Here is a 27,091-nt window from a genome sequence, read left to right on the forward strand (position 1 = left end):
CACATCCCTCGGCTCCTACTCTCTTTCTTTCAGGACGCGGGTTATGTAACAGTTGGCCAGCTGCATTGGCACCGCACTCTGTCAGTGCCAGAGGTTAATGAAGCTCTCTGATGGACAGCACAGCAGCAATATTTTCTGCTGCCCTCATGGGTTTTCCACACCGTCCTGCGTCCAATGTTACAAATTGAATTTTGGCCTCCGTGCGTTGCCGCCTACAAAACTCTCTCTCCCTCTCTCTTTCTCTTCTTCTGCACACGCACACCTACCGCAAGCTGTTTTCTGCAGTGATTATTCGATGACCTTTGTTTTGGATATTTAGACTGAGTGTTACACCCACAGATTTCTACGAATCTATGTGCATGTGGGATGATGCGAGGAGAACATATTTGTCAGCGTTGTTTATGTTGTTGATTTATTTATTTTTTTATCTTTTTGCTCCCGCCTGCAAAGCTTGCTGCATGGTGATGTAACAGGTCTGCAGGCTGTTCCTCCTCTTTGGGAGTGTGGGGAAGAGGGGGGGGCAATCTGAATCTCGCTGTCTCCTTTAAAAATGTATAGACTTCAAAACAAGCAATGAATCCACTCATGCGCAATATGATCAGCTGAATCTACAAGGTGGTCCTGCACCTGTCTGTGTATGAGCGTACCAGGCAGCCATAGAAAATGTCACCATGTTCTCTAACAGTATGTGTATGGGTATATATGGCACATGCCATAAAAAAATGTGCTTCTGCTGCTGCTTCATTGGCTAAAGGATGAAAGGCTCATTTACACACAATGGTAACTGATTCTAAATTTTCTCTTTCTTCTCCTACAGATCTGTTTCCTGGTGTCAGCTTTCCGTGGCCGAATGTTTTCAGAGGACAGCTGTGCTGCTGTGGCGCTCTTCGCTCACTATTTCCACCTCAGTCAGTTCTTTTGGATGCTCATACAGGTAACACTAAGCAACACTAGATACACCTGAGTCTGCATAGCAACTAACAAAGTGTGTGTTCATTAGATTTCTACTAGCTTTGCTGCAATTGTTGCCATGCAGCTTGATCATGGATGACACACTCCTCTTCTCCTAATATAGGTAGAGATATATGCTCTTATTTCTGATGTTTTACCTGGATTAAGAGATGAAACTGTCTCTGTCCAGTCTGCAAAGCTTCCACGATGACGTCTGTTCACGAGGGCTTCAATCAGACAACAGGGTCGATTGTTGAGCTGTAATTGAAGAGGGACATTAAAGTCATTCTGTTGGTCAAAGATATAAAGTACCGCAGATGAAATGTCAAATATATTATCATACTCCACAGTCAAATAATTTTTTTTTTTACTGAAGGGCACCTGTAAGTCCTCTTGCTTGTTTTCCTCATGGCTTGGCATATACAGGGTTCCTATTCTTACTTGAAGCATGTTTTTTTTTACATAATAACTAGTGAAACTTAATTTCTCCACCATGTGGGCTTAGGCAGGTTTTGATTAGGAGGTGAGATCAAGGTACCAAAATGCTGCCTGACATGATCTTTGACCCGAGACTGGTACCACTTAGTAACACCTAACCCAAGCACGTCCTAACCCCCTCCTTCTTGACCCCTATTTCTTTTTGCAGACAGAGTCCCAATTTGCAGCTTAACTTGCACGGGAAAAATAAATTTAGGCTTGGTTCACTGCTTAAACACCAACATACTTATTGTTTTACTACTTGTTTTATCTGTTAATTCTCATACAATTATACAAAAGAAAACTTCAGATCTATGACACGCACAATGCCAAGAAAATATGACTTTTAGCTGCCAGTGTTAATCTTACATAAGCCATTTTTAATCCTTCAGAGAGACCATAAATGACTTGTGACCTGCTGATACAGCTCAGGAATGTGGTGAACATGGGCTGAAGCACATCAGCACCTCCAGAAAGGAACACTGCCTCAGGGATAGACCCCTTGTCCTCAGCTGATCCCCCTCCTCTTAATCCTGCCCTGCAGTGAAACAAATCCATTCATTTAATTAAAATAAATCATTGTTTGCAACTTTTTAAATAAATATTACTGTTTATTTTTAGTTAGTTTCAGACATATTTATTTTAGAAGTGACTGCAAACTATACTGTATTTTCTGGATGGTGGCTGACTTCCATGATCCATTGTCGTCATAGTCCCTATAAATAGATATCCCCATACAATTGCAGGATCTGCAGGCAAGGGAAAAGATTTTGGTATCGAAAGTGTTCTTGTTTTTCATGTTTGAGTTGGCCATGTAAAAGAGATGGGACGCATTGGCCAATAATGCAATTTAAGAACCAATTCGATATCATCTGACTAAGATTTAGCTTTTTACAAAATGTATTTACATTTAATTGCAGATATCCATAATTGTGTCATTCTCGTGTGTAAAGTTGTTAATGAACAGAAGAGGAAGTCTTGGCCTTTGTATCTCACGTCTAGATTTCTGCTGGCTACACTGGAAAGGAGGTTAAATCATCAACAGACTATAGACAAAGAGATCTGAGACATCAGTCATCATGACTCAAAAACTTTTGGATTGTGTCCAAACATAAGCCAGATAACAAGAGTCATTTAGTCTGGGTTTACATGAGGTCCACCACATAAACATGAGAAGCCGACCAGTATACTGAGGAGACTGTCCCCAAATGAACTTTCTCATCTCCCCCCTATTTTTCCTAACGTCATCTTTTCTCTTGCGTAACTACATGTTTCTTTGTTCCCATCATTCTTCACTTCTTTTTTTTTACAGTGTGACGTTTGTAAGTGAACATAATCATTGTTTATGCAGTGGATATAATCTCTCCTGGCACATACGTTATTATTTGTGGAGCATTACGAGATTAGCCCTTTGAATAAGCTAATGGAGAGTGACCACAGTGGAGTTATACTGGATCCAGCAGAGCTCTACGTGTATGAATGCAGTTTTTTTTTTCTTTTTCATATTAGACTGTTTACCAGATGACCTCTAAAATATATCTCAAGGGATAAAGGCTCAGACCAAAGGCTTTCATGTGGCTTATGAAGTGTTAGAATTTGAATGACGGGTGAGATGAGACGTGTTTTGATGTAAAAAAGCGGGTTTAGACACGCGTGATAGTAGCTGATATGATCTAGTGGAGGAAACAGAATATGACTCAACTCAGAAACAGATTAAATAAATAGTTAGGTGAACAAAGTTAACTTAGTATTTTTGTATTTCTGTTTTTTTCTCCATACACTCACTCCCTTTAGGAACAGAGATCCACTTTTTCTTAAACTGCCCTTGTTCTTTCCTGCCAGAAAAGCCCTCATTCTTCTTTATTGTAAGCAACAATAGCAGCTGACAATGAAAATATTGCTGCCACTCTGGCATTTCATTGACGTGCGGCACTAAAACCCTTTCTGTCCTCACCGCCGTCTCAGTATCGACCTCGGTGATGTCTCACCGCGCATTTTTTCCTCCCCCTATCAGGTAGCTGCTTTCAGCTAAGTGGCTGATATGTGCGGGCGCCAGCAGCCCATCTCAGACCATGAAGAAGACTTCAAATCAATAACTGCAGCGTGTGCGTATGGGAGGATGTGCACGTCCTTTAGTTGGTCAGGGGGAATATGCCCTGGCGTGATGCCAGTAAACAGCCAATAATTGAATCACTATCCAAACCAGCTTTTTCTTGACTGCAGAGGCTCGCACAGGCCACCTCAGCTTACCGAGACATGGTATAATATTACATAATAGTACTGTACAACTCTTTCAAAGTGTACTAAAAAGTGTAAGTGTATTTCACTGTGGTAATTAGCCAGACAAACAACCAATCAGAGTGCCAGTTTCACAGGTTTGTCACATCTGCAAGTGTTTTGCATTGTATTTGATTGTGATAAGTGGTCACCAATGATCATTAGTCTAGTCAATCAGTCAGCTGTTTCTGTTTCAATCAATCCAGTGATCTCTAAGACCTTCAGTGGTATCAAGCAGTACTGAGAGTTTCAGTTCAGTTTTGATATTTGGTCTCCACAGAGCACTCAGCTGTTTTCATTGTACTTCTTCAAAAAAAAAAAACTCATATGATCCAAACTTGCCAGGACATTGTTTTTGGAAAGAAACTTTTCTTTTGAAGGACTATGAACAAATACTATTCAGTCCAAGTGTATTGGATGGCAACATGAATCTCACATATCTCAGAACCTGAATAAATAAGATACCGCTAGATAAATCGAACATATACTAAATATACTAGAATTTATATTTCTGTTTGGTTGAACTGACCCTTTACACAGTTACCATGGTGACAAGGTAAAAACAAGTCAGCAAATGCTGGATACTGATCTGTATTCACTCGAGTGGTAAGTGGTAAGACATTGCTTTATTTGGCTGCAGTATCAACAGTCAGCGATGGGATACAGCCACTGCAGAGGCAGCTCAGCTCATAGTTATCCGTAATCCCTGTAATGTAGGAAAGTCCTGACCACCATCACGCTATTGTCTCAGTGCAGAGCAGCCAAACTGTTACACAACAAGTGTAGTTTTGTGTTGTGGGTTTGTGCAGCAACGTTTGTTGTGGCAGTGGTTATACGATATGGTTCTGCCTATGGGGGAGACAGAGGTTATCTGAGGGGGGAGGTCAGAGTCTCTTAACCTCTTGTCATTAGTTGCATCACACTGCCCTTTGTGCAAATGTCCTGCTTAAGTGGTCACAGACAGATGGACCCTTACAAAGATCATCAGCTGCTATTCATAGTAGCTGTCGCATGATGTTTATTTGTAGGACAGAAGAAGGAGCTTTGATTGAATTTCCGATAACACGCCAGTCTTTATTCCTTTTTTAAATAAAAGTTAAATCGTTATCAGCTGTAAAATGTTTGCTTTTAATGAGGATAGATGTAGTGAAGGTCTTTGATATAAAACCCCAGCCCACAAGCTGGATTGTAAAATAGAGATCTGCTTTCTTTAGCCTTTTAGCTTGACTGCGAAACTTAAAATAAACCTTTGCTCTTCATCTGCAGGGGTTTAAAACCGTCTGAAAGCTAAGTGATTGTCTTCACACAGGGATAAGACTTTGTGTCTGTGTTGCAACCAACAGGTGTTCCGAAAGGCTGCTTATGTAACAATGGAGGGCTGTATCAGATGGATGAGACTATCGAAGCCTGCTTAGATTGCAAAGCAAACATAGCTGTTGTGGGTGTGATGAAAGTGCGGTTGCGTGTCGCACGCTATGAAGACTAAATGTCCTCACATGCAAGCAAAACAGAAATGATATAATCCATAAAGGTTCTAAATATAAGTTGTTTTCTTAAACTGTGTCCCCAGGCGGTGAACTTTTGGCAAATCCTGGTGATGAATGACGAGCACACAGACCGTCGACACCTCCTCTACTTCCTGCTGGGCTGGGGGCTTCCTGCTATGGTGATCATTGTCCTGGTCATCGTCTTGCTTGGCGGCTTCGGATGGACGATACACAGTGTATACGGACTGGTGCAAGGGGATGTGTAAGTATGACAGCATACACAAGTGGTCTTTAGATCTGATGACAAGGCAGTGGAATGAACCCAACACTAGTGTAATCTGTTCTTTTAAACCGGTCTGAGTCGGTAATGGTGATTTCAGTTTCTATTTCAGACTTAGGTAAATTCCACCTCAGGCTGGAGTAAAGCAAACAGAAAGCACCTGAGCCGGTGACATCATGTGAGGAGGTAGTTTGCCCAATCGAGTGAATGACTAAATGAATCTCCCCACATAGAAACTTGAGTCTTTACCTTAGGGGCGGAGGCTTTCACACAGCAGTGCAGAGGCATGAAAAACCCTAAATAACCCATATACTGTGTAGCTTTAGGTGTGTGTGTGTGTGTGTGTGCGCTAAAAATAACTGTGTGCCCTCTATGCACAGAACACCTGAATGCTACAGTACACCAACTACAGAGCACAACAGATGAGGTCACTTTGTATAAACTTGCGCAAGTCAGGTGTGTCTCTGTTTATAATTGCCAAAGTTATTTTTTTTTGCATTGAGGCGTATGTGCTCAAGTGGACACATCTAAACATCTCAAATTATCCAGTGGTCTTAGGTGGGGCTGTTATCCTTGGGATCGAGAGTGCGTGTTTCCTGTCGGTGGGTGTATGTGATACAGTGAGCGTATACATGAGAGATTCAGGCATACAGAGGAGTATTCAGTTTCCCTGGAAGCGTACCTTCCTCTTTGAGGGAATGAAGCAGCCTTTGAATTTCCTCTCTCTCTCTCTCTCTCTCTCTCTCTCTCTCGCTCTCTCTCTCTACCTCCTCGTGAGTGCAAACAGGTCGCTGTCTTGTTTTCTTACAACTCAAGCTGTCTCAGTTTCACCCTGCCTGCGTGCAAACAGGTGTCAAGCTCAGATCTTTGCGTCAGCGGGTGCGTTTTTTGTGTCGCATAGGTTGTTTTCCTACTGTAATTTTATGTATTTGTGTCATACGTGTTCCAAACAACTAAACAATGGTTCGATGTACACACAATAGGGAACGTCGCATAATATTCCCTCCATGTTTTTTGTTGCATATTGTATTATTGTCGCCCCTTTCAACATCACTCTAGTGCTAGTGGTAGGATGTCTTACACATAATTAGCACTTACGCAGGTTACATCAATGTTTTCTGTCATCTCACCACACTGTGTGGTTCAGAGCTCCTATTATTGCTTTCTGGGTTGGACTTGATTTATTTTTCTGTGGCACATAGTGTAGGTTGTACATCTTTAAATTAAAGGTCCGGTGTGTCTGATAAAGGGGGGGTCTATTTACAGAATATGGCAGGGATGGAATATAATCTGCATAAATATGTTTTCATTAGTTGAACCGCCATGTTTGTACAGTAGCCCAGGATGGACAAAACAAACACAGGCTCTAGTTAAGCCCTTTTGAGTTTTTCACTTTCACACTAGAAAGCAGTAGTGGGTCTAGTGAGAGGTTTGCAATCAGCGTGTACCCCTTGAGGTGCTACTAAATCTTACACACAGGTCCTTTAAGCAGAGACGTCTCTTAAATTTAACAGACCGTTTTTTAAAGTCAAGTGTGGATAAAAGAGAAAACGGGGACATAAAACAGGAGGAGATGATTCAGTTTTGAGCTGTAACATGAGAAGAAAGTACATAAATGATTAAAGTTAGAAAAAGTCAAATTTAATGATTTTATTTGACTTTCTGAATATGTTAAAATTGTCTCTCAGTTATTACCTTAGCATTACCTATGCACTGTTAATAGTAGAGAGGAGAGGAGATCATTATAAAATTCACCTAATTGGCTTTTGCTAGTGCAGTACATCTCGTTACCATAATTTGGAATTTATTTAAACAAAATTCACTTTATATCCAGCTCTGACTTGATAAACTGTTACCTGGACTGATGCACTGTTAGTTTGGCTGCTTTATAGTCAGGCTATAAAGTTACTCAAGGACAGACATTTAAACCTGACATGTATCTAATCCATACAGGATGGTTTATAGTCTGACCTGTGGAGATGTAAAGTTAACTCCCAATAAAGGGAATCACTCACTTTATTTCTTCTCTTCCTCTTGGTAATGTTTTCTTCGTCCACTACATTTCACTTTCTTGTGAGACTTTCAGTACAGTAGGATCTCATCCTCCCACAAGGCCACAGCAGTACAAATATCCATATTCCAGTGTGTTTACACTCTCATAGTCTGGCTGTCTTGCTGGGACATGGTGATGCAATGCTTTATTTGGCATACCTCATGTTATGTTATGGCTAGCAAAGCTTCATTTTTTCTCTCTCTGTGATTATTCCAGCCTGCGGTGAAGTCCTATCTGTGTTTCATGCTCCCACCAAACCAGCGGCTGACCTTGTTTTGTGAAAAGCACAAAGTCGCATGAGTGTTTTTGGTAGTTGTTTGGCAGTTACAGTTTATATGAGGTGGTTTTCCCAGAGAAAAATAATTCACTCAGTTTTCTTTAATAAATAAAAAACATGTCTGACTGGACAGAAGCTGGGAAAGAACTCCTGAGATTTTCCAGAAAAACAACCGAGATAGAGAGCGAAAAATAACGGAGTGAACAGACAAATGTTGATAGAAATAACAAAAAATAAATGGATTTAATAAAGAGTTCCACTTTTTCGAAGACATGGAAAAACATGTTATTTGTATTGAGCCTGAAATTCAGTCCGAAATTTTACAGTTTGTCCTTCGGCTGTTAAGCAGGCTCAGTGGACAAATTCACATAACCACTTATTCATCTCTCTTTCAAGGCAGGAAACAAATGTATTGTGTTGTTCTTAGAAATGTTCTTTCATCCTTTAAATAGAAAAACACTTTTTAAGCGTCTTTGGCCTTGGATATTATCCCGCCGTGGCTACAGGGTGACCTGGTTGTTCAGAAGATTTAAGAACACTCGTATTTTGCTGCTGAAGGCAAAATCTGCTGTTGAGCAAGAAAGCTGTGAGTCTTAGGAAGGCTCACAGGTCTCACCGGCCAGATCCTGGTTGTGAAACTTTCATAAACAAAGTCTTAACTTGAGTAAATATAGAGCAATATAGGCACGTAATACGTTTCCGTTTCCTACAGCTTACTATTGAGCTTTGCTTAATGCATTTCAGCGTGACGTCCCCTTCTTCATCTTTCCATTTCCTCTGCTTTCTACATACACTGAAACAACACTGAACACTCACATTCCTGTCCATCCCTCCTCTAGGTGCTTCATCCCAAACATCTATGCAGCTCTGTGCACGGCAGTGCTGGTGCCTCTCATCTGCCTCGTCGCAGTGCTCGTCGTATTCATCCACGCCTACCAGGTCACTCAGCAGTGGAAGGCCTATGATGACATTTACCGTGGACGGACCAACAGCACAGGTACGCGACAAACCTGCAAATGCCCAAACATGTACATGGCATCTTTTTGTTTTAAGAGGTAAAATGTAAATGCACATAAAAAGATAAGAAGTCCTTTTCCAATCACAAAATCTCTCGCTCTGCGCACGTACAAATCGCACAAACAAAGGAACCTGCTGCCAGGATGCCCTCGGGAACTAGACTGCATCCACCCCTATTTTTGGCTAAAAGTTTCAGCCCCTATTTTGCTCAGCTTACTGGTTCTGTCTCTGTCTGCTGTGTGTGTACCTAAGGGATTCATGATACAGGAACAAAAACATTAGCAATACCTGCTTTTCTGAATGAAACACTGCTGACAGTCGCACTTTTATTCAGCTGTTGTACTTGACTTGACTTAACGGAGCAATTTACAGAGCCGAACGGAGTTTAAAGCAAAACAATCTAAAGTATAATCTGTTTTATACTCTCTGGTGTTCTCTGGGTTCATACAGGAATTATAAAACCTCCAGTGTGTTTCAGTAAGGTCATTTGGAGAACAAACACAAACGTTATGCAAGATTCTTGTTTTCAGAGAAATAACCATCATGGAGTTACAGTCAGTATGAATCAGCCCTGTTTGTTTAGCACAGTCACCCACTTTGCCCACACATGACAACCGAGGCCAAACCACTCTGGTCCCTCTATCATGGCTGTAATCAGTGGCCGTCGGTGAGAATCGGCAGGCTTTAGCTTGTTTTGCTCAGTCAAGGCCCTCCAATGACGAAGCAAAGCCTGAATTAGTGCCAGTCCTCTGGCTGGCAAGCAGTTTGTCCTACACGCTGTGTGTGGCCTCTGAAGTAGTGTAGGGAACCAAAACAGTGCTTTGCTGAGCTGCAGGTAGGTGTGCATTATTAACAAGAAGGCAATACTTTCACATTCACAAACAGGACTGAGTGTTAAAGGTCAGCCTGTAGAGTTAGGACGTAGCCAGACAGGAGAATTTTTACTTTGGTGGACGGTGTAGACAGCAGAGATCAATGCTGTACTGTACTGTGAGTCGAAAAGTAGAGATGAAGCAGTCAGGGCTGCACACAAGGTTTCAACAACTTCTAAAATTACATATTTACCCTGAGAGAGAGAGAGAGAGAGAGAACGAGAGAGCAAATGCAGGGAAAGGGAGGCCCAGCACGAGTCGTGACTGCGTGTGCGTGGCACAGTTCCCTTGAGGTGTGAATATGTGTGTCTGGTTTTGTGCAGAACAGCTGCACCGTGAAAAGGCTGCTCGTGAATGGGAATTCAAAAACACAAAATTGGACAGCAACAACATTCTTCATCAGAGTTGATGTGGTGGTGCATCAGTGTTTAGTTTTAGCACCACATATACACATGCATGAACACAACATGCACACAGACAGTATGGACTCCATTTAGCTGCAGTTGTCTTTTCTTTATTACAGCCTTTGGCAGAGTAATATATCAATATTGGCTTTGCCTCAACACATCCAGAGTCCAAAGGGGAATAAAACAAATGCTAGAGTAAGGCCTATAATATTTTATTGTTCTTAACACAGGATACGCCTCTGCTAAATCCCCGGACGTATCTACAATTCGTCAGTTGGTATAAAACGTCAAAGGCACTGTACAGCAACTCTGAACGGTTTCAGTCCTGCAATCAGACCAAAAATCTTTTGAGTCACCTTCATAAGTTAATCAGATTTCTTTCTGTGGCATCACATGTTAACTTTAAGTAGAATAAATGACAACTATTAATCATTGTGTTGTTTGATTGGTTATTCTCTTCAGATGGGCCTTTTAATCACACTCATGAATCTAGTAGTGTGAGCTTCACCTTGACGTTCCCATCCAGTTAAGAGTCGTGGAGAACGTGCGATGATGACAATGGATATTTAAGTTTCCAGCATTCTCAAATGTCTTACTGCAGCAAAAATGTATGAGATAAGCTAATCTGTATCTGTGTGTGATTGCAAGAAGCCCACATGTAAAACTCACAGAGCCGTGTCAGATATAGCAGGACAACTGACGTCAGTGAAATCAAGTGTACCAGTGTGTGTCTTGTACCTGTACCGCAGCAAAGACTGGAACTCTGCCATTGTGACCAATGAAAGACCAGCAAGGAAAAAAAAACATAAACAAACTAAATTTACAACATCACCTATTCAGATCACATCAGCGCTGTGAGCCCTTATCGCAGTCCGCTAAACCCACAAGGCGTGTTTACAAGATGTGATGTTCTTTTGATACAGAGCAGAGTTGAATGAATAACTATTATTGTTCTATTTTTATGGCTCCAAGTGTTCCCTGACTTGACTGCACTTTGATCACTGATTGGCCGGGGATGTGGAAATAAACAAATACATGTGATGGATAAAGTTTGATTGCAAAGCGCTGTGTTATGCACTTTGTGTGTTTCGAAGCTGTGCCGTATCTGGATGCCAGACACGTGTTTGTATTTTGTTCTCATTGCCTGGTTTATCAGTAGCCTTGAAATGCAAACTGAAAGTTGATCATGAAAGATTTGTTTTCTTATACCTGGTTTTACTATTTATACACGATTTGTTATGGCTACATTATGCACATTTCACTGATTTGATTGAGAGTATTTCATTGTTTTGTTTTTGTTTTTAGGAACATTTTTTCCCTATCAATCATCATTCTCACCCATAACTGTGCCGCTTATCGCGAACATCATCATCCGGAGATCATTACTTCAGATTAATGTCAACACTAAAGCAGCAAAGCCTCAATCTGTTCCTGTATTCCAATGACAGTAACGAAAGCTACTTCCTATTATCCTAAAAGATAGAATTGATAGCGCTGACATAGTTTCACACAAACCAGTGCTGAAAAGTTGAGTCTTTATGCGGTGGGTGCAGTTTATTTACAATCGAACATTTAGATGTTGAGCTTTAGTGGTGGAAAGTAACTAGATACAGTAATTTATACTTTCATGTCACTTTAATGTGGTACTGTAAAATACAACATTAGTACCAAACTAGTGGTCTCTTTATGAGTTGTTCCACCAAAGAAACAATTCCCCTGTAAATGTTAAAATGAACGGCCGCGGGGACCCAATATGTGGTCCAGAAAACCAGAATCAGTTAAAACAAATGAGGAGTTGTTGAATCTTTGAAGACCGGGTGGCTGAAAACCAGAGAAGATTCAGCTGGACATAGTCGGCGGTAGCGTCTGTTACCACATCCGAGACAGAACAATCTGGCTGGTTGAGCCGGTTCTTTTATATCGGTCAGGTGTTGCGGTGAATTGGTAGGTGAGAGGAAACTGGAAGCCACACCCAGCAGCATACATACACAGAGACAGGCAGAGACAGACAGGACAAACAGGGGAGGGGAAACAACAGGAAAGGAAGAAGCAAAGCCTCAATCCAAACACTAAACCTCTTGGTTTCATTTAATGGTTTCATTTAAGTAGCTGTTTGAGGCCCAACGGGGTAAAATTATCTCATATTTTTAGCAAAAAATAAAGAAAAGTTCATTAAAATGAACTCAGATTCGAGTAGCAGAACTTTGTTTTCCATCTGTCTTGCATCTGATACTTCTTCCGCCAGCTTTGGCTGCTGAATTGATTCATGAATTCCTCATATTTTACAGTGTTTAAGGGCATTTGCATCAAAATGACTGGAACCCCAGTACTCTTACAGAATATCCTCATAGCTCAAAACATAGCTGTTACTGTACCATAGTTCACACTCACTTTACTCGTATGTTGGGTGTTTGTGAGTGCTCAACACACGCTTATTGCAGCTTGTTGTTATTACAGCTGCTGACCTCTCTGGGACAGTAATGTCAGCACTGTCTTGAGTTTCTGCCTGACTGTTTTTGTTGAACCCACAGTCTCCTCTCAGTTTGTCTTCTCACACCATGAACCAGCTCTGATCAAATATAAACTGGAGCTCGTCCTACTGTGGAGAAAAGTAGCTCAATCATGTCCAGAGAAAATCGTGATAAGTAGTTTTGAGTAGAAATTGCACTATTTGGGGTTAAACTGTTTACTTTTTTTGCTCCGCTGCACCAAAAGATACCTCCAAGCAGAGAGCTGAGAGCCTCTTGTGCTTGTGCAAAGGTTTTCGTGCACTTTATGCATGCTCACACACATACAGGCATACAGAAAGTGCAGATAACTTGTGCCCGTTCTGATTCTTTCTGCCTCTTCTTAGTAGTATCATGCAAAAGAGTCAGTCAGCATTTTGCAGTTAGTCTCCATTTGGCTCGAAGAACCTGTTCTTACTGCGGGAGCTCTGCCCTGTCCACAGACTGGAATGTGCTTACATGGTTGGAAAACTCAAACCAGGGAGGGAGGCGATGGAGACAGACGTGCAAGATAGAAGAAAGAGGGAGAGCGGGAAAAGAGGGAGAGGACGTCTGTGTTGTTCTAACTAGAATCAGTAGAGAGTGTGAGAAGACCGGATAAAATAATGAAAAGCAATGCATGAACGGGCTCATTAGGCGGATTTATCCACTCTGAGGTAACAATAAAGACAGAATGTTCAAACTGGGAGTAAAGCACAAAGAGAGGTGTGAAACAATAACACTGAAGCAATAAAGAAATTAGTATTGGGAGGAAATAAGTCTCAATGGGAAAGGGAGAGGCTTGAAAAGTACAAAAATGAAAAGAAGGAAACATTGCAAAGTATAATAGGGTTCGGTCCGAGGAAAGGTGTGGTGAGATAAGGAGCAGAACTCGGAGCCGAGTGGAACTGACAGGTTGGCGGAAGTGACACCTCGGTGAAGGCTTTTTGTGCAAACCCGGGCCCCATGCCCTGTGTTTCCATCCTACTTGTGAAGTGAAGTGAACTGTACAGCCTGTCCTACATAACACCAACCAGTCGACTTCAGCTGAGTGATTCAGCAGTGTCGGTTTGAATCGGTGCACTGGAGGGTCAGGTGTTGCCTTGAAATCTATGTGTTATCTTATCGGATTCATCGCATTTTGAACTTTAAATATTCTCTATATGATCATTGTAAATACGGAGCATGAATGTTATCAGTGTTACATGATGTTCATAAATGGAAACACAGCCCTGCAATTTCCAGTCACCTCTCCAGCACCAACACACACACAAACATAGCACACACAGCCCAATGACATTGGGCCTCATTCACTAATATGTGTATAAATGTTCTTTCTTTGCAATGTGCACAATGGCCACCATCATGAATGTTACTGAACGAGAATCATTTCAAATTGGCCAACTGTTTGTAATCAAGGAAATGAAACGTTCAGAACCTTTTAAACAAATGCAAAGTCTGTTAAAAAGAAAGAAAAGATTTAGAGCCTACAGACTGAACTGGAGATTAAAGCTGTTGTAAGAGAGAGACATGTCTCCTGAAGCAAAAATAAGAGAATTTCATGAGTGAATGAACTGGAACAATCGTATAAAAGTAATATGTGTCTGAGGTGGAAGCCAGAAAAAAGCAAAGATACTTTTCTGAAGTGTTTCCTCTGGAGAGAGAGAAAAAAACCTGAGGCTTAGGCTGTCTTAACTTCCAACAAGGCGAGATATGCGATCTGATGGAATTGGTGCGAGTAGCCGATCATCAGGCGAAGACAAGTCAAACAGTGAAAACCAAAACTATTCTCACAGACGCCATTGTAAGCTTGAAAGGGCTGAGACGCTCTTTTTATTGTCAAGTTCAGTTTATGGTTTCAAATATTGTTTTTTTTTTTATTCAAGCCTTTCTAAATAAATGCAGTTTTAATATGCTATGTGTTGAATTAAAGCTTGCAAATATATTTGCAGAGTGCAAACAATCTGGGGCAAGAAAACATCGATAAATCCTGGACCTGCACAGTCTAAGCATAGATTTGTACATACAGTGTCTGTAACTGAAGCCCAGGGTCATTTCATTTCTTAAGTTTTGTAAATGCATTACCCTCATGAATTTTTTTCCACTGCTTTACTTATCAGGCTTCTCTTTCTGTCCTTGTTTCTTTCTTTCTTTCTTTCTTTCTTTCTTTCTTTCTTTCTTTCGACTCAGTCTACTCCTGATTGGCAGCGCTCATTTTGTTTGTCCTCTAATTAGCTGTTCTAATAAAAGAAAGAGGCGAAGGATTTTTCAAGCTGAGAGGAACACCGTGAGCTGATGAAGAGGAGGTGCAGGGATACGTCAGCGGCCTTAATTCAGACTCCACTGAACTCTCACATTATGAATCATGAATAGTGCAAAGGGCAAGCATTGAAAGGAATATGAGTTTCTTTTATACAAGTCGGAGGCTCTGTATTTAACTCTGCTCGTGTAGCGTGCACTTGTGTTGTAACAGCCCTGACAGAAAGTGGGTTAGCAGTGACCCCGGTTGCTGCAGGAGAGCTCAGTTTAGAAACACGTGCAGAAAGTCCTCTTGGTGGTCTTGTCTTATCTTACAAACACACGATACAGTCCAAATACAGAAGAACAGTTTGAACGTTTTAAGGAAGAGTGAGCGCTGTAGCATGAGGTCAGGTCTGTATGCTTTGAAGCAGGTGTTTGAGAGCATGTTTGTAGAGGTGCAATCGCTCAAGGGTGTGCTAATGACTGCAAGTTATGAAGAGGGGCACATCTATCTCCAGAATAGGGCTTGTTAATTAAGATCATCTATTAAGATCATGTCACTTTTTCAGTCGGATTACATGAGTCATGAGTCATGAGAGAGGTGAGGCTTGCAACAAGGTTCTTGCTGATGAATATTTGCCACATATTAGCAACATTTACACACCTTTTAGTTTAGTGAATGAATCACCGTCATGTTTGTCTCCTCTCTTTGCATCCTACCACTGCAACTTCTCAAAACGTGCACGCTTAGATAAGTGCCACCACAAATGCTCAATAGATGAAGCCCTGAGTGCATGCTTTCACGCGCGCCCGCTTCTTGGCATACATGAAAGTGTCCGTGAGTGTATCTGTGTTGTGATCCTTGCAGCCATTCTCGATGTATCTGCCCTCCAGCGATGTGCAGCAATCACTAGTTTGGGCTTCTTTTGGAGCTGCACAGAACTGGTTCATTAAACAGCTCCTGAGGCCCGCTCCTGGCTATAACGCCACAGCCGTCTCCTCTGCTTGCTTCAGAAACATGCTGTACTGTGTACTTTAAAGTAGTAAATGTATGTGTATGTTTGTGTACGTGCACGATCATACAAAGGATACAGCAGGTATTGTAATCTCTAAGATAAAGTCATATCAACTGGACTTTACAGTAGTCATAAACTGAATCCAGTTCAGTTATCTATTTTATGTAAGTGTTGACAGACCAACGTGCAGATAATGTTTTTAATCCTCCTCGGTTGTTCTCTTGTTTTCCAGAGGTGCCGCTGGTCCTCTACCTGTTCCTGCTCATCTCCCTGGTCTGGTTGTGGGCAGGTCTACATATGGGCTACAGGAACCTGTGGATGCTCATCCTCTACGTCATCTTTAACTGCTTGTTGGTGAGTTCATCGACTTTTTTTTAACTCTCTTTTAAATGTTTGTTTCCATGCTTACAAGTCATACACGATTTATTAATGCACTACTGTTCATTACCATCAACATAAATGTAAGTTGTCATCTTTGTTAATGTTCCAGGTGCAGACTTTTTTTTGTGTGATCACAGAACAGATGATGTCTGGGGCATTAGAACACAATCAGTCACATGAAAAATATAAAAGATAACCTCCAAATTAAGGAGGCACAGGTGCAGACCGTGGACCACAGGGGATCTAGATTAAAAGAATGAAAATGTTAAAGGTCTACACAGTTCTAACAATCCCATTTCCCAGGACCTATCCCCTTTTCTCCTCATGTAGTCGAACGGTGAAAGTAATTTCCTCCATTATGCAGATGGAGTAGATTATGCTAATAAAAAAGGGCAGCGTTCGGAGGATTCCCCTGGAAGCAGCGTTTTGTAATTGTTTTTTTACTCGCAGCCATAAAGATCTTCAAAAGATATGAGTCCCTCCTCCTGAGGCCTTTAGGGATATTTCAAAGGTACAAAAAGGTAAATGAGAAGTCGGATTTTCTAAAATCCCTGAGACCAAATGACCCGCTCCTCCTTGAAAGGCTTAGCATAAGTGCTTGACCATAAATCGTGAGCACGATCTACCCAATCCGATCCACAGAGACCCGCTAAAGTAAAGAAATGTTTTGATCAGCACCCTGGAGCTTGAATTGAGTTGGATTTGGAGTTTGTAATCAAAGGTGCGCTCGCTCTCATTTTGTCAAAATGAACACTGAGCCAGGAGAAAACATGGAGATTCAGAGGGTGCGACCGGGCTCAACAATAATATCAGGATGTGTACTTCTGGATTAACTGCTAAGCTTTTCACCCGTGTGATATTGGTTCAGTGTGTTTGCGTTTCATGGATTGTGATATTTGAGGGCACAAATAAAATATGTATGATTTAGGCTACTAGACTGGCAGGTGTGTGTGTGTGTGTGTGTTGATGTTTAGTTGACTTAGAGAGTGAGAGAGTGATGAAGGCTACTCATCCCACTTTGAAGTCTTGCTTTGATGAGAAAGAAAAGCCTCAGGAGTGCAGAGAGACAGACAGAGAGAGAGAGAGAGGCAGGGTTATCACTGTCACATCTCACTGAAGCCTCTCGCTCTCTTTGTCTCTCTCCACTTTCCATTTGTATTATGTCTGTTTGTTGTCTAAGTTGAGTTCAACTTATAAGACATATTCAGTCCGGGACTTATTTCCATCCTGGTCTCTGATGTTTCACCAGACTGTCCTCGCCACAACAAAAGTTGAAGTCATGCCGCTCAACATCCAAAGCAGGAGGCGTAATCACATCAAGCACAACGATGCACTTTCAATTAAATGTGCCAATAAATCAATAAAATACAATAATGTCCTTGAGGGAGGCGTTATCTCGAGGAATCCGTTTGATCTTTCTCTCAAAGCCCTGTGGGTTCTGCACCTGAAGCCAAAAATATATTACATCTGTCGTGATGAGAAAGTGATAAGAGCTACCATAGAGAATGCATAACGTTGTGCTCTTCACAGTCCTCATGCGAACCCTGACAGTTTCTGGGCTGCACTGAATGGGACCTTACCTCATGGTTTTTAAGCTATGAAGATTCATGTTGGCTATCCTAGCTCTGGGACTATGATATAAATTATTAAAGCAAGATAATTAGGGGCTCTGCCCTGTACAATAAGTTCCTATGGACCATATTAAGTTGTATATGTGCTCCATGTATCAGAGGAGATAAAGATGAGATCTTAATGAGGCGATAACTCCTATCACCAAATCGCCTCTCAGCTGGAAAGCCCCAAACACTTACACTGCAATCCACTGTAACTTGAAAGACTTACATAAGAGGCAATCATCAATGATTAAAGGGTTGAACTTGCACACATACTTCTGGTTTCAGTATGAGATAGTGTCTGTTATGGATCACTTATACAACTCTCTGTTTTGATATGCAGATGAGAAGTGTGCAAATCAGTGTGTGAGTGTGTCTGTTTGGAGTTTTTCTGATAAAAACATCTCAGCAAGTAGATCTTTATATATTTTTTTTATGGCTTAAATCCAAAATAGTGTTGGTTGACTTAAAAAGCAAGCATTTATTTAACACCAGTTTTGTGTAGTTGTGTGGAAATGTTCTGCGTCTTCTGAAAATCTCCCGCTCTCTTCGGTACAATAGGTTCTTTTCTTTCTCGCCTCGTCTGTAAGTGTTTTCGCGGCCTCTTCTGTCATCCTCTGAGAGACACCACCTGCCTGTAAAGTGTGCCGTAAGAGGTCTGTGGTAACCGGTGGTGATATGTGGCATCCACATGTAAAAGACGACAGCGTTGCACCAAAGTAAACTTCTCCTGTTGGTACACTGGCTAATGAAGAGAAGTGATGTCAACGCCAACAGTCGATGTCGCACTTAGCACTTGTTCATGAGCACCAATAGATTTTGTCCCGCTCTGTGACTTCATGTGGTCAGTTTGTACAGCTGACCAATAGGGTGGAGATGCTCTTTAAAAATCAGTGGTGATTGCTTATGTGACCACAGAAGAACCAGCGTGTAGGATTTAGTGCCACCCAGTGTGTAGTGGAGTTGCTTATTGCGACCCCTCGCATCACTGACTCCTTCCTAACATGCAGGAGGAACTATGGTGGCTAAAGTGCTTTTGTCTTTTAGGATTCAGGCCCCCTAAGCCTCTCTGCCTCTCTCTGCCTCCTTTTCTCCAATGTTCGCCTTTTACACAAATAACACACACACACACAATCACATATAAAACAGCCTGTCCCTCGCTGCTGGTAATCAGTTACATTTCTACCAGGGGAGAAGGAGAAATACAACATAAAAGGACTTCATGCCTGACTAATAAATTGCCTCCCATTTCATCCCCTTTCCCCTTGGCATCAGGCGGGACAAACTCTGGCGATAAGTTGACCCTTGCAGCCAACTTTTCAAACTCAGCGTTCTCTGGAAGAGAAAAGTCTTTTTAAAAAACTATTTCAATAGATTTTCAATTCCAGCTCCTTCATTGCACCCTTCAAAGTTCAGACCAAAACAAGAGCCTCTGGGGGTTCGGTCTGCGTCTGCAGTAGGAAATGAAGAAGGACTCATCTGAGTGGAACAGACAGGTAAACAACAAGGACATTGATTAGCCGTAAACAAACTCGTCTGACCCAGTTTTCACAAAGCACTGCTAAGGAGAGACACTCTGTGTTGATGGAGATGCTGTTGCCATGAACCAAGCATGGTCACAATTAGATTTGTTGGAGCGTGTGCGTGCACTTAATTTATTTAGCTGTGAAGGGGGGGAAGAGTTGCAGTAGCAGGGTTGACATTTTGTGTTCTTGTGGGACTTCCATTAGGGACTGAATGAATGTTTAATGAAAGCAAATGAAATCCTGATAAATGAGGCTGAAAATGTACTTCTCATCAAACACTCTGCACACCTTGAACGGCAATTAAATTGTCAGGATTCAGAACAGATGCGGGAACTTTTAAGAGATATGAAAGAAGCTCATATTTCTAACTCTCTTTTCCGGTGCCATGTTGTCATTAAAGGGCTATTTACAGACAAAACTGTTGCACAAGAAGACTTGGGGACGATTGTCACGTCCATTAACAAATTTACCCCCAGTTAGATCTCTTCAGATTTGATTTTGTGTCACCTCGTCTGCGTCAGCTTGACAGCTAGAACCAATTTAAAATGTATTTTCACTTCATCATTTAAAACCTAATCAAAGAGATTACCCAATTTTGTACTTACATATTGCACACGCTGCATAACCACCTGTTTCTGGCTACATTATTGTTCCACTAGCTGCTTATTTTAACACCTTATCTTACCCTTTATTCAGGTCTTTAACGCAATCGTTTTTCAGTTCCATTGCCCAAAGGTTGGAAGTCATTATACTGCAGGTCTCTGCTGAAAAGTATAGCAGAGGAGTTGTTGTTGTTTCCTTCATGCCGTGAATTTTCCATTAGGAGAATTTTCCATGTTTACCATGGTGTTGTTCATGTGGTTGCACCTTCCAACAGCTGATTACTGAACGCCGTTAAACAGCTACAGATGTTACAGCTGTGTACGCCGTGTGTGTTGCAGCAGAGATCAGTGTTTGTGGAAAGCAACCTTTGGTCTCCAGCTGAGTATTCGATAGAACCAGACTGTGAAACGGCTAATATTTGGACTTTTTAATCCACAAACCGCTGTTGTTTTCTTTTCTCACCATCTCTCATTTTCCATTATGGCACACTGTTATTCTGGATCCACATCTGCGCCGTATCAGGCTGAATTAGAAGACAATAATCAAATAACCACAGCACCACCCCTCATTATCTCCTCCTGTGGCGGCCCCTCTGCCAGTAAACCTTACCCTCGTTGTGAAACATCCACAGCAGTGAAGCAGCATCATGCTCCATTACAATTCAATTCCACCCCTGCCTTCCTCATTCAACCTTTGTACTCACCTAAAAATAGGCCACAGGATATCTGTGCTTTATTATGGAAAAGAAGACCCACACACACACACACGATCAGCTGTGTGACGCCTGCAAGGAATCAGGATTTCAGGGAATTAGATCTGTTGCTTTTATGGGCACGGAAAAAGATTTTTCCACCCAACACAAGACACTTCTCCATGTTAGGATTGATGGGAATATTGCATCAATTATCCAGCTTTAAACAAGAGTTACACTGTCTCCAACAACAACATTATCACTCTCCCATGAGTCAGTCGAGAAGACTTTGCGTACTTATTTGTCTCCTTCCACTCCTCAGATAACCAGTTATCCTTTTCCTCTTCCACTTCTTCATCTCTACACTTCATGCAGCTTTATTCTCCTTCTTTTCTTGCTCCCGAATGTTTCTTCCATCCCTCTTCACTTATTCTTAATCAAAGCTTTGCTCCCCTCCCACCCTCTACCCGCCGCCCTCCATGTCCTCGCCCGTTCTCCTTAGGTCTGTGCTTTCCATATCTAAAGACGTGGCCTCTCCAGTGATCGGGGGAACACTTACATAACAGGCCTATGGTAGTAAAGCCCGTTCCTCAGGCTGCACAGCCTGCTAATGATCTGTGCTAATCACCCACACACACACCGGCTGGCAACATACACACCCGCACACGAACACACACCTGGGTGCTTTTGTTCACTCCTTTGTTATCTTTCATTTCATTTTTGAACTTTAGACACAATTGCAAACAGAACGTTATTACGTTACAATCCCTCCACACACACACACACACACACCGCTAAGCTCCTAACCCTTTTTTTATTTGCGGATGTAAAGCGCTCACAGATGGCTTGTGTAACTCGCTCTATAAGAAACACCGGGCTATAAAGCACAGCCAGTGACCTGTTATGTGTTCCATGTGTTTTATGTATTTGCAGCTTTTTCTTTACTTCCTACAAGCTGCATGTTCCTGTTTTACAGTGCGCCCCATAAACACGCAGTTTCCAGTTACGGTTCCTGTTGTCTATCTCGTAATGGTGATTGTAACCATCAGTACTGTTTATATTCCCTTTTTCTATCTCAATGTGCCTCGGTTACATGTGTGATGATGATCGCTTTACAACGTATAGGAGCATGCTGGGCAGGTTTTATGATTCTTTGTTAAGCGGCTGTCTGATCTGCTGTTTCTTGTGCTCTGTTAGATATAAAAGAAGCATGTGGTCTGCTAACATGCAGCTTTACAGTTTGAATATGTAAGAAAAGTGCTTGTGATGAAATTCTGTTTGCGACCCACTCACACTTGTTGATGAATGAAGCACTTTGCTCACAAGAGGTATATAAAAGTTTGTCTCTCTGTTTTAAGGTGTATTTTTTCTAATAAATCTGGTTCCAGATATTGGTAGCATAAATAAAGACCACGCCTATCTCTTAAGGTGGTATGTTTTCATCCAGTAACTTATTTCTTTGCATATGTCTGACAGTTGTGTTTCAGCGTACACTCCATCTCTGTCTGCCGTCATCACCCGGTGATGGGTGTTGTGAAATGCGGGATGGCCCCGTGGTATTTGACACTCTCGTGTTTTGGGGTAATTCTCAGCCCGGTGCTGTTGACCAAGAGGATTTGGTAATGACGGGGAAGTGGAGAAAGCAGAAATTCCAACAGTGCCTATGATGTCATTAACCAGTGATGAAGTAATTCTCCGTTAATCCCGCCTGAAGAGATACTGATGCTAGATGGGCACTAGCGGTGCAGCTACAGTACAACGATTTGTGCTTATGTTTTACAATTTGAGCATTTCTTGGATGTCTAACATTAAAAGCAAACACCAGAACAGAAACATGCATGTCTGAAACAAGCTTTGAATTGATCATATGTGATACAGAGGAGCTCTGCAAAGGCTGCAGGGACAGTGCCGTGGAGAATGTAGAACTCATTTCCTAATGCTGATTCTTCCCGCCTCCTCCACAGGGCCTGTACGTGTTTGCAGTTTACTTCATCATGCACAACCAGGTGTGCTGGCCGACTAAAGCCAGTTACACAGTGGAGATGAGCGACAGTCCTGACTCTACCTACCAGGGAGGAGGACCTACCACTATAGGGGGCGACATCAGCAAATCAACTCAGAATCTCATCAGCGCCATGGAGGAGGTAAACACACACACACATATATAAACACCAGAGAGACTCTTAAGACTCTTCATTATATCATCACATCTCATAAATGAATGGAAATGTGTGTTTTTTTTATGATCTGGGTCTTCAGCTTCTAGATTTGACCTTCATTTCTATTGATTATAAAAAATATTTTGCTCACAGACTTCGTTGCTGAGATCTGGGGATGCAGTAACCACAACCAGAAATCACTTTTCTATGCAACACGGGGTTATAACATAATTTAGGATGTGTTTACAAACCGTGTCACCATCCGATCACTTGATGTCTTCACCTCACTGGAAGGACGATGCAGATAATTGGATGCTTTATTGTCTCTTTATTGATCTTTATTGCATATTAAACACAACTAAATTTGGTTTGGCAGCAATCCACCAGCATATATAAAATAAAACATAAAAGAAAGAAGAAATATATATATTTTAAATGCTCTTACATGGATGAAACACTGACAGTTATTGTACTTATTGAGTTTGCAGCAGTGGTTAGTTATTGCATCTGGGAGCTGGAGGCGTCAGCATATCAGTGGAACTAGAGTATCAGACTGTACAGCAGTACGTCTGGATATTCTCAAAAGTGCAGTGGTGGAAGTTGATCAGCAGTTTTTGGAGGAGTCTGTTGCACCTCAGCGTCCTCAGCAACAAGCATGCGCTGCTGGGCGGGATATGTTCAGGCTTCAGTTCAGCTCTTCAGATTCGTGGACTACCTCCTCGATTTTGTGTCGAATTTGTGCAGAGGTTCAGGTTGTGTCACCTTACACCATGAAGACATTGTCTGTGAGATATCAGACCCACTACGGTCAAATCATCTGCAAATATAATTAAATGGTAGTCAAAACTGTGAACATTAGACCCTACTTGTAAAAAGCCAGTCACACAGTGGAGATGAGTACGTGGCCGCACATATAATTGGAATTTTTTTACCTTCCCTCACTGTGTTCCACCTTCCCTCCTCATTGATTTTCCTCCCTCCCCTCTTTTTCCCATGCCCTCATTCCCATGGCTCTATTTGCCTATTCCCTTGTCCTCCTTCACACATTTCTCACATCAGCTGAGCTCTGAGCTCCACAGAGAACATTCATGCTCATTCAGACACTCACGTTACACTCATGTGGCCTGTCTGCTTCAGACAGATTCACATTATGTAACATCTGTGTAAAATTGTGTGCATGTGTGTGTGTGTGTAAACGGTAAGTCTTTGAAACTCCCACGAACACCCACATCAACCACTCCTCTGACCTTTCTGTCAGACCAGCACGTCGCATGCAAGCACAGACTGAAAACATAATGTACAGACACACATGTGGCACTTCTATAGTAAGTCTCCTCGGCAACTTTGTGCATGGAGAATACCATCTAAGGACCGATCTGGTAAGGGGGAGAGAAAGAAGGGGGAAAGGTTTACTCCTCCTTACTCCTGGGAACTCCCCAGTCCCTCTCTTTTTTTTTCTCAACCTCTGTGCATGTAAGAATCCAGTAATCTTGTTTAATTCATGAGAGCACACTCCTGTCTCGCTTGGCTACAGCCCAGTGAGAAAACTAAAAGCGCAGATAGAGACCTGTAAGAGTGTTGGTGCGAGCGTTAAGATGATCGTCGATTTGTAGAGTGGATTGATTGAAAGGAAGTTGAAGTAAGATTAGAAAAGAGAATATAATTTAGTGGTTGAATAGCTTGTTGAAAGGTTTGAGTCATCCACTCATCCAGATCTGAGGTGCCTGGTGGTGCTTAATTCACCTCACTAGGACGCTGTGTACCAGTTACAGCCAAGCAAACCTCACAAGCTGGTTTAACACACATTTATGCATGTACATACACAGATAAGGCATTCATAATAAATGAAAACAAGAGGAAATAATGCACCCATGTAGATTATTTGTGCAAAAAAAATAAGAGCGACACACAGTCCTGTCCTTTGCTGTATGGTTGCATGAATTCTTTCATCTTCCTTTCCACAAAAAAACACAAATTTTGGCGAAACCTCCACGTTTGTTAGGCTGATTTAATATGAAACCCTAAACCCGCCGACCTTGCTCTCACCCCATGAACCCGCTGTGACCCTTTAGATCGGCCTTCGGGGTGCTTGGACAACATGCACTCTGCCTGACCCTAACTCTTCACAGACAAGATTACACGGCTGACAGACGCAGCCATTCTCTGATTTAAGTGTGCGCGTGTGTGTGTGTATTGATGATGAGGATGGTCAACCTGATTTTGCCCTGCCCCGTTCGCGTGAAGTTAATGTTTGTGGGCGTTAAACTTTATCGACAACACATGAAGACCGTCTTTTATTCCATTCCATATCATATGTTTTATTCATGATAATAAACATTAATTAGCAAATATTAACAACTTTCTGGTTCTTTACCATCACACAATTCAGTCGGGTATCAAACGAATTTATTGTCCCAAGTTTCACAGCATGATCCTCCGTGAAGATTAAAACCCAAAAATCAAAGTTCTTAGCCAATTCCTGTATATACGACGTGCATGTGCTCATGTACTTGTCTATATGTGTGTGTCAGGTGTCAGCAGACTGGGAGCGTGCGTCGCTGAGGCCGAGCAGTCAGCCCAGCAGCGTGTTTAAACCCAGTCCTGTGATGGGGACGTACACCACCGAAGGAGGCTTCATCAACACCAACCTTGTCACCGCAGACGAGGAGTCGCAGGAGTTTGACGACCTTATATTTGCCTTAAAAACTGGTGAGGATCTCCCCAACATACAGCAGTACTGTACACTCACACACATTCAGACTACTTATACAGCGGTAGTTTTACATATATATATATATATATATCATATATATATATATAATTTATATATATATTGTTTAATCTATGTTTAGCAGAAATGTCCCACTGGATTGGCTGTGATAGGCAGCGCATTACAAAGAGATTTCCGCCAGATTACAAAGCAGTAACAGCACATGCAGCAACACAATTGATATTGAATTTCCTCTTTAGTAATATCGCAAAACTGTCAAAGGTTCACCGGTTTCTAGTTCTCTTTTGTTCTCGTTCCCAACAACGTCACATCTAATGTTTTATTTTTTTTTAAATATAAAAAGCATTTCATAGGATTATCTGATTCAGAGACGTTTATTTAGGAAGCAACACAACTTCCTGTGAGGCCCTCTGTCCAGTATTTGTCCTGATGAAAATAAAAATAAAGTACTGTGTACTGTGCAAAGGTCACTGCAATCCAATACAACGTGCTGGCCATACGAAAAATAGAGATGTTACGAGTTTACTAAAATGTAGAGAGAGAGAGAGATGATGAAACTTTTACTTTGGTTATTGAATGCCATTATTATATATTATGTATGTTATATCTATATATATATACATATAAATGTATTATTTTATATTGAACTTACACACAGTGTCTGTAGCATCCATAATCATCAGCTCTGCTTCGACATTGCTCTGCTTACCTTAAATCGCACTGCTGCCATGGAAACCATTCTTCTTCTGTTTCCATCAATGTTTCATGAGCTAAGGGCCCAAACCGCTCACTGATACATCACCAACACACACACACACACACACACACACACACACACACACACACACACACACACAGACGGACCGATACACACAGTCTTCTCTCCACTCTCTCAAATCACTGAGTAATTGCCTCACAGTGTCTGAATAAGAATCAGGCCCGGATGGAAAACAGCCAACCCGGAGAGTTTGGGTACACCGGCACACTCTTCTGCCGTTAATGTGAGATATTGCCAGAAAAGTGAAGGACACCGCTGGAGTAATTCTTTACTCACTTGAAAAATAACCAGTCTGACGAAGTGAAGGTCTAGCAGACAGAGTTGGCTGTCTCACCTCAACAGTTCATATGAATAAGCAGTATTCTGCGACTTGAAAATGAGTACGAGGAATAAGTTAATACTGAACAGACACCGTGACGCTTTCATAAATCTGATCTGTGAGTCTGCTGTAGTCTCATATTTAGAGCCTACGTCTCATTTATTCGGCTGTTTCCACAGCACGCCGTGCATTGTAAGGCGTGAAAAGCAAATTAAAGGTCCTGTCTGCAAGATGTAGAGGGCAAACTTCTACCCCTTAATGTCTTTTTTACAGAATATTGCAGAAATAGAACATGCATTATTAGTTTCTCCTTCATGATAGGAAGGAGAGGGTGATGTGAGAGAGTTTAAAATGAAAATAGTCTGTCTGTTCATTGTTATTCTTTGGTTATTTATCGCTTTACAGATCATTGGCAGTTCCCGTTACTCCCCGCCATTAGTGAGAGCTCC

The 27,091-nt window shown here is 41.7% G+C and overlaps 1 protein-coding gene across 1 annotated transcript in view; it reads left to right on the plus strand.

The window, feature by feature from the left end:
* Positions 1–27,091, plus strand: part of adgrv1 (adhesion G protein-coupled receptor V1) — a 103,093-nt gene that overhangs the window by 71,740 nt on the left and 4,262 nt on the right. The window contains exons 89-94 of the mRNA XM_027278170.1: positions 818–934; positions 5,276–5,454; positions 8,642–8,799; positions 16,074–16,195; positions 22,620–22,799; positions 25,346–25,523. Coding sequence (XP_027133971.1) covers positions 818–934; positions 5,276–5,454; positions 8,642–8,799; positions 16,074–16,195; positions 22,620–22,799; positions 25,346–25,523 — 934 coding nt within the window. The remainder of the gene's footprint in view (positions 1–817; positions 935–5,275; positions 5,455–8,641; positions 8,800–16,073; positions 16,196–22,619; positions 22,800–25,345; positions 25,524–27,091) is intronic.

Source organism: Larimichthys crocea, chromosome III (genome assembly GCF_000972845.2).
Source record: "Larimichthys crocea isolate SSNF chromosome III, L_crocea_2.0, whole genome shotgun sequence".
NCBI classification, from domain to species: Eukaryota; Metazoa; Chordata; class Actinopteri; family Sciaenidae; genus Larimichthys; species Larimichthys crocea.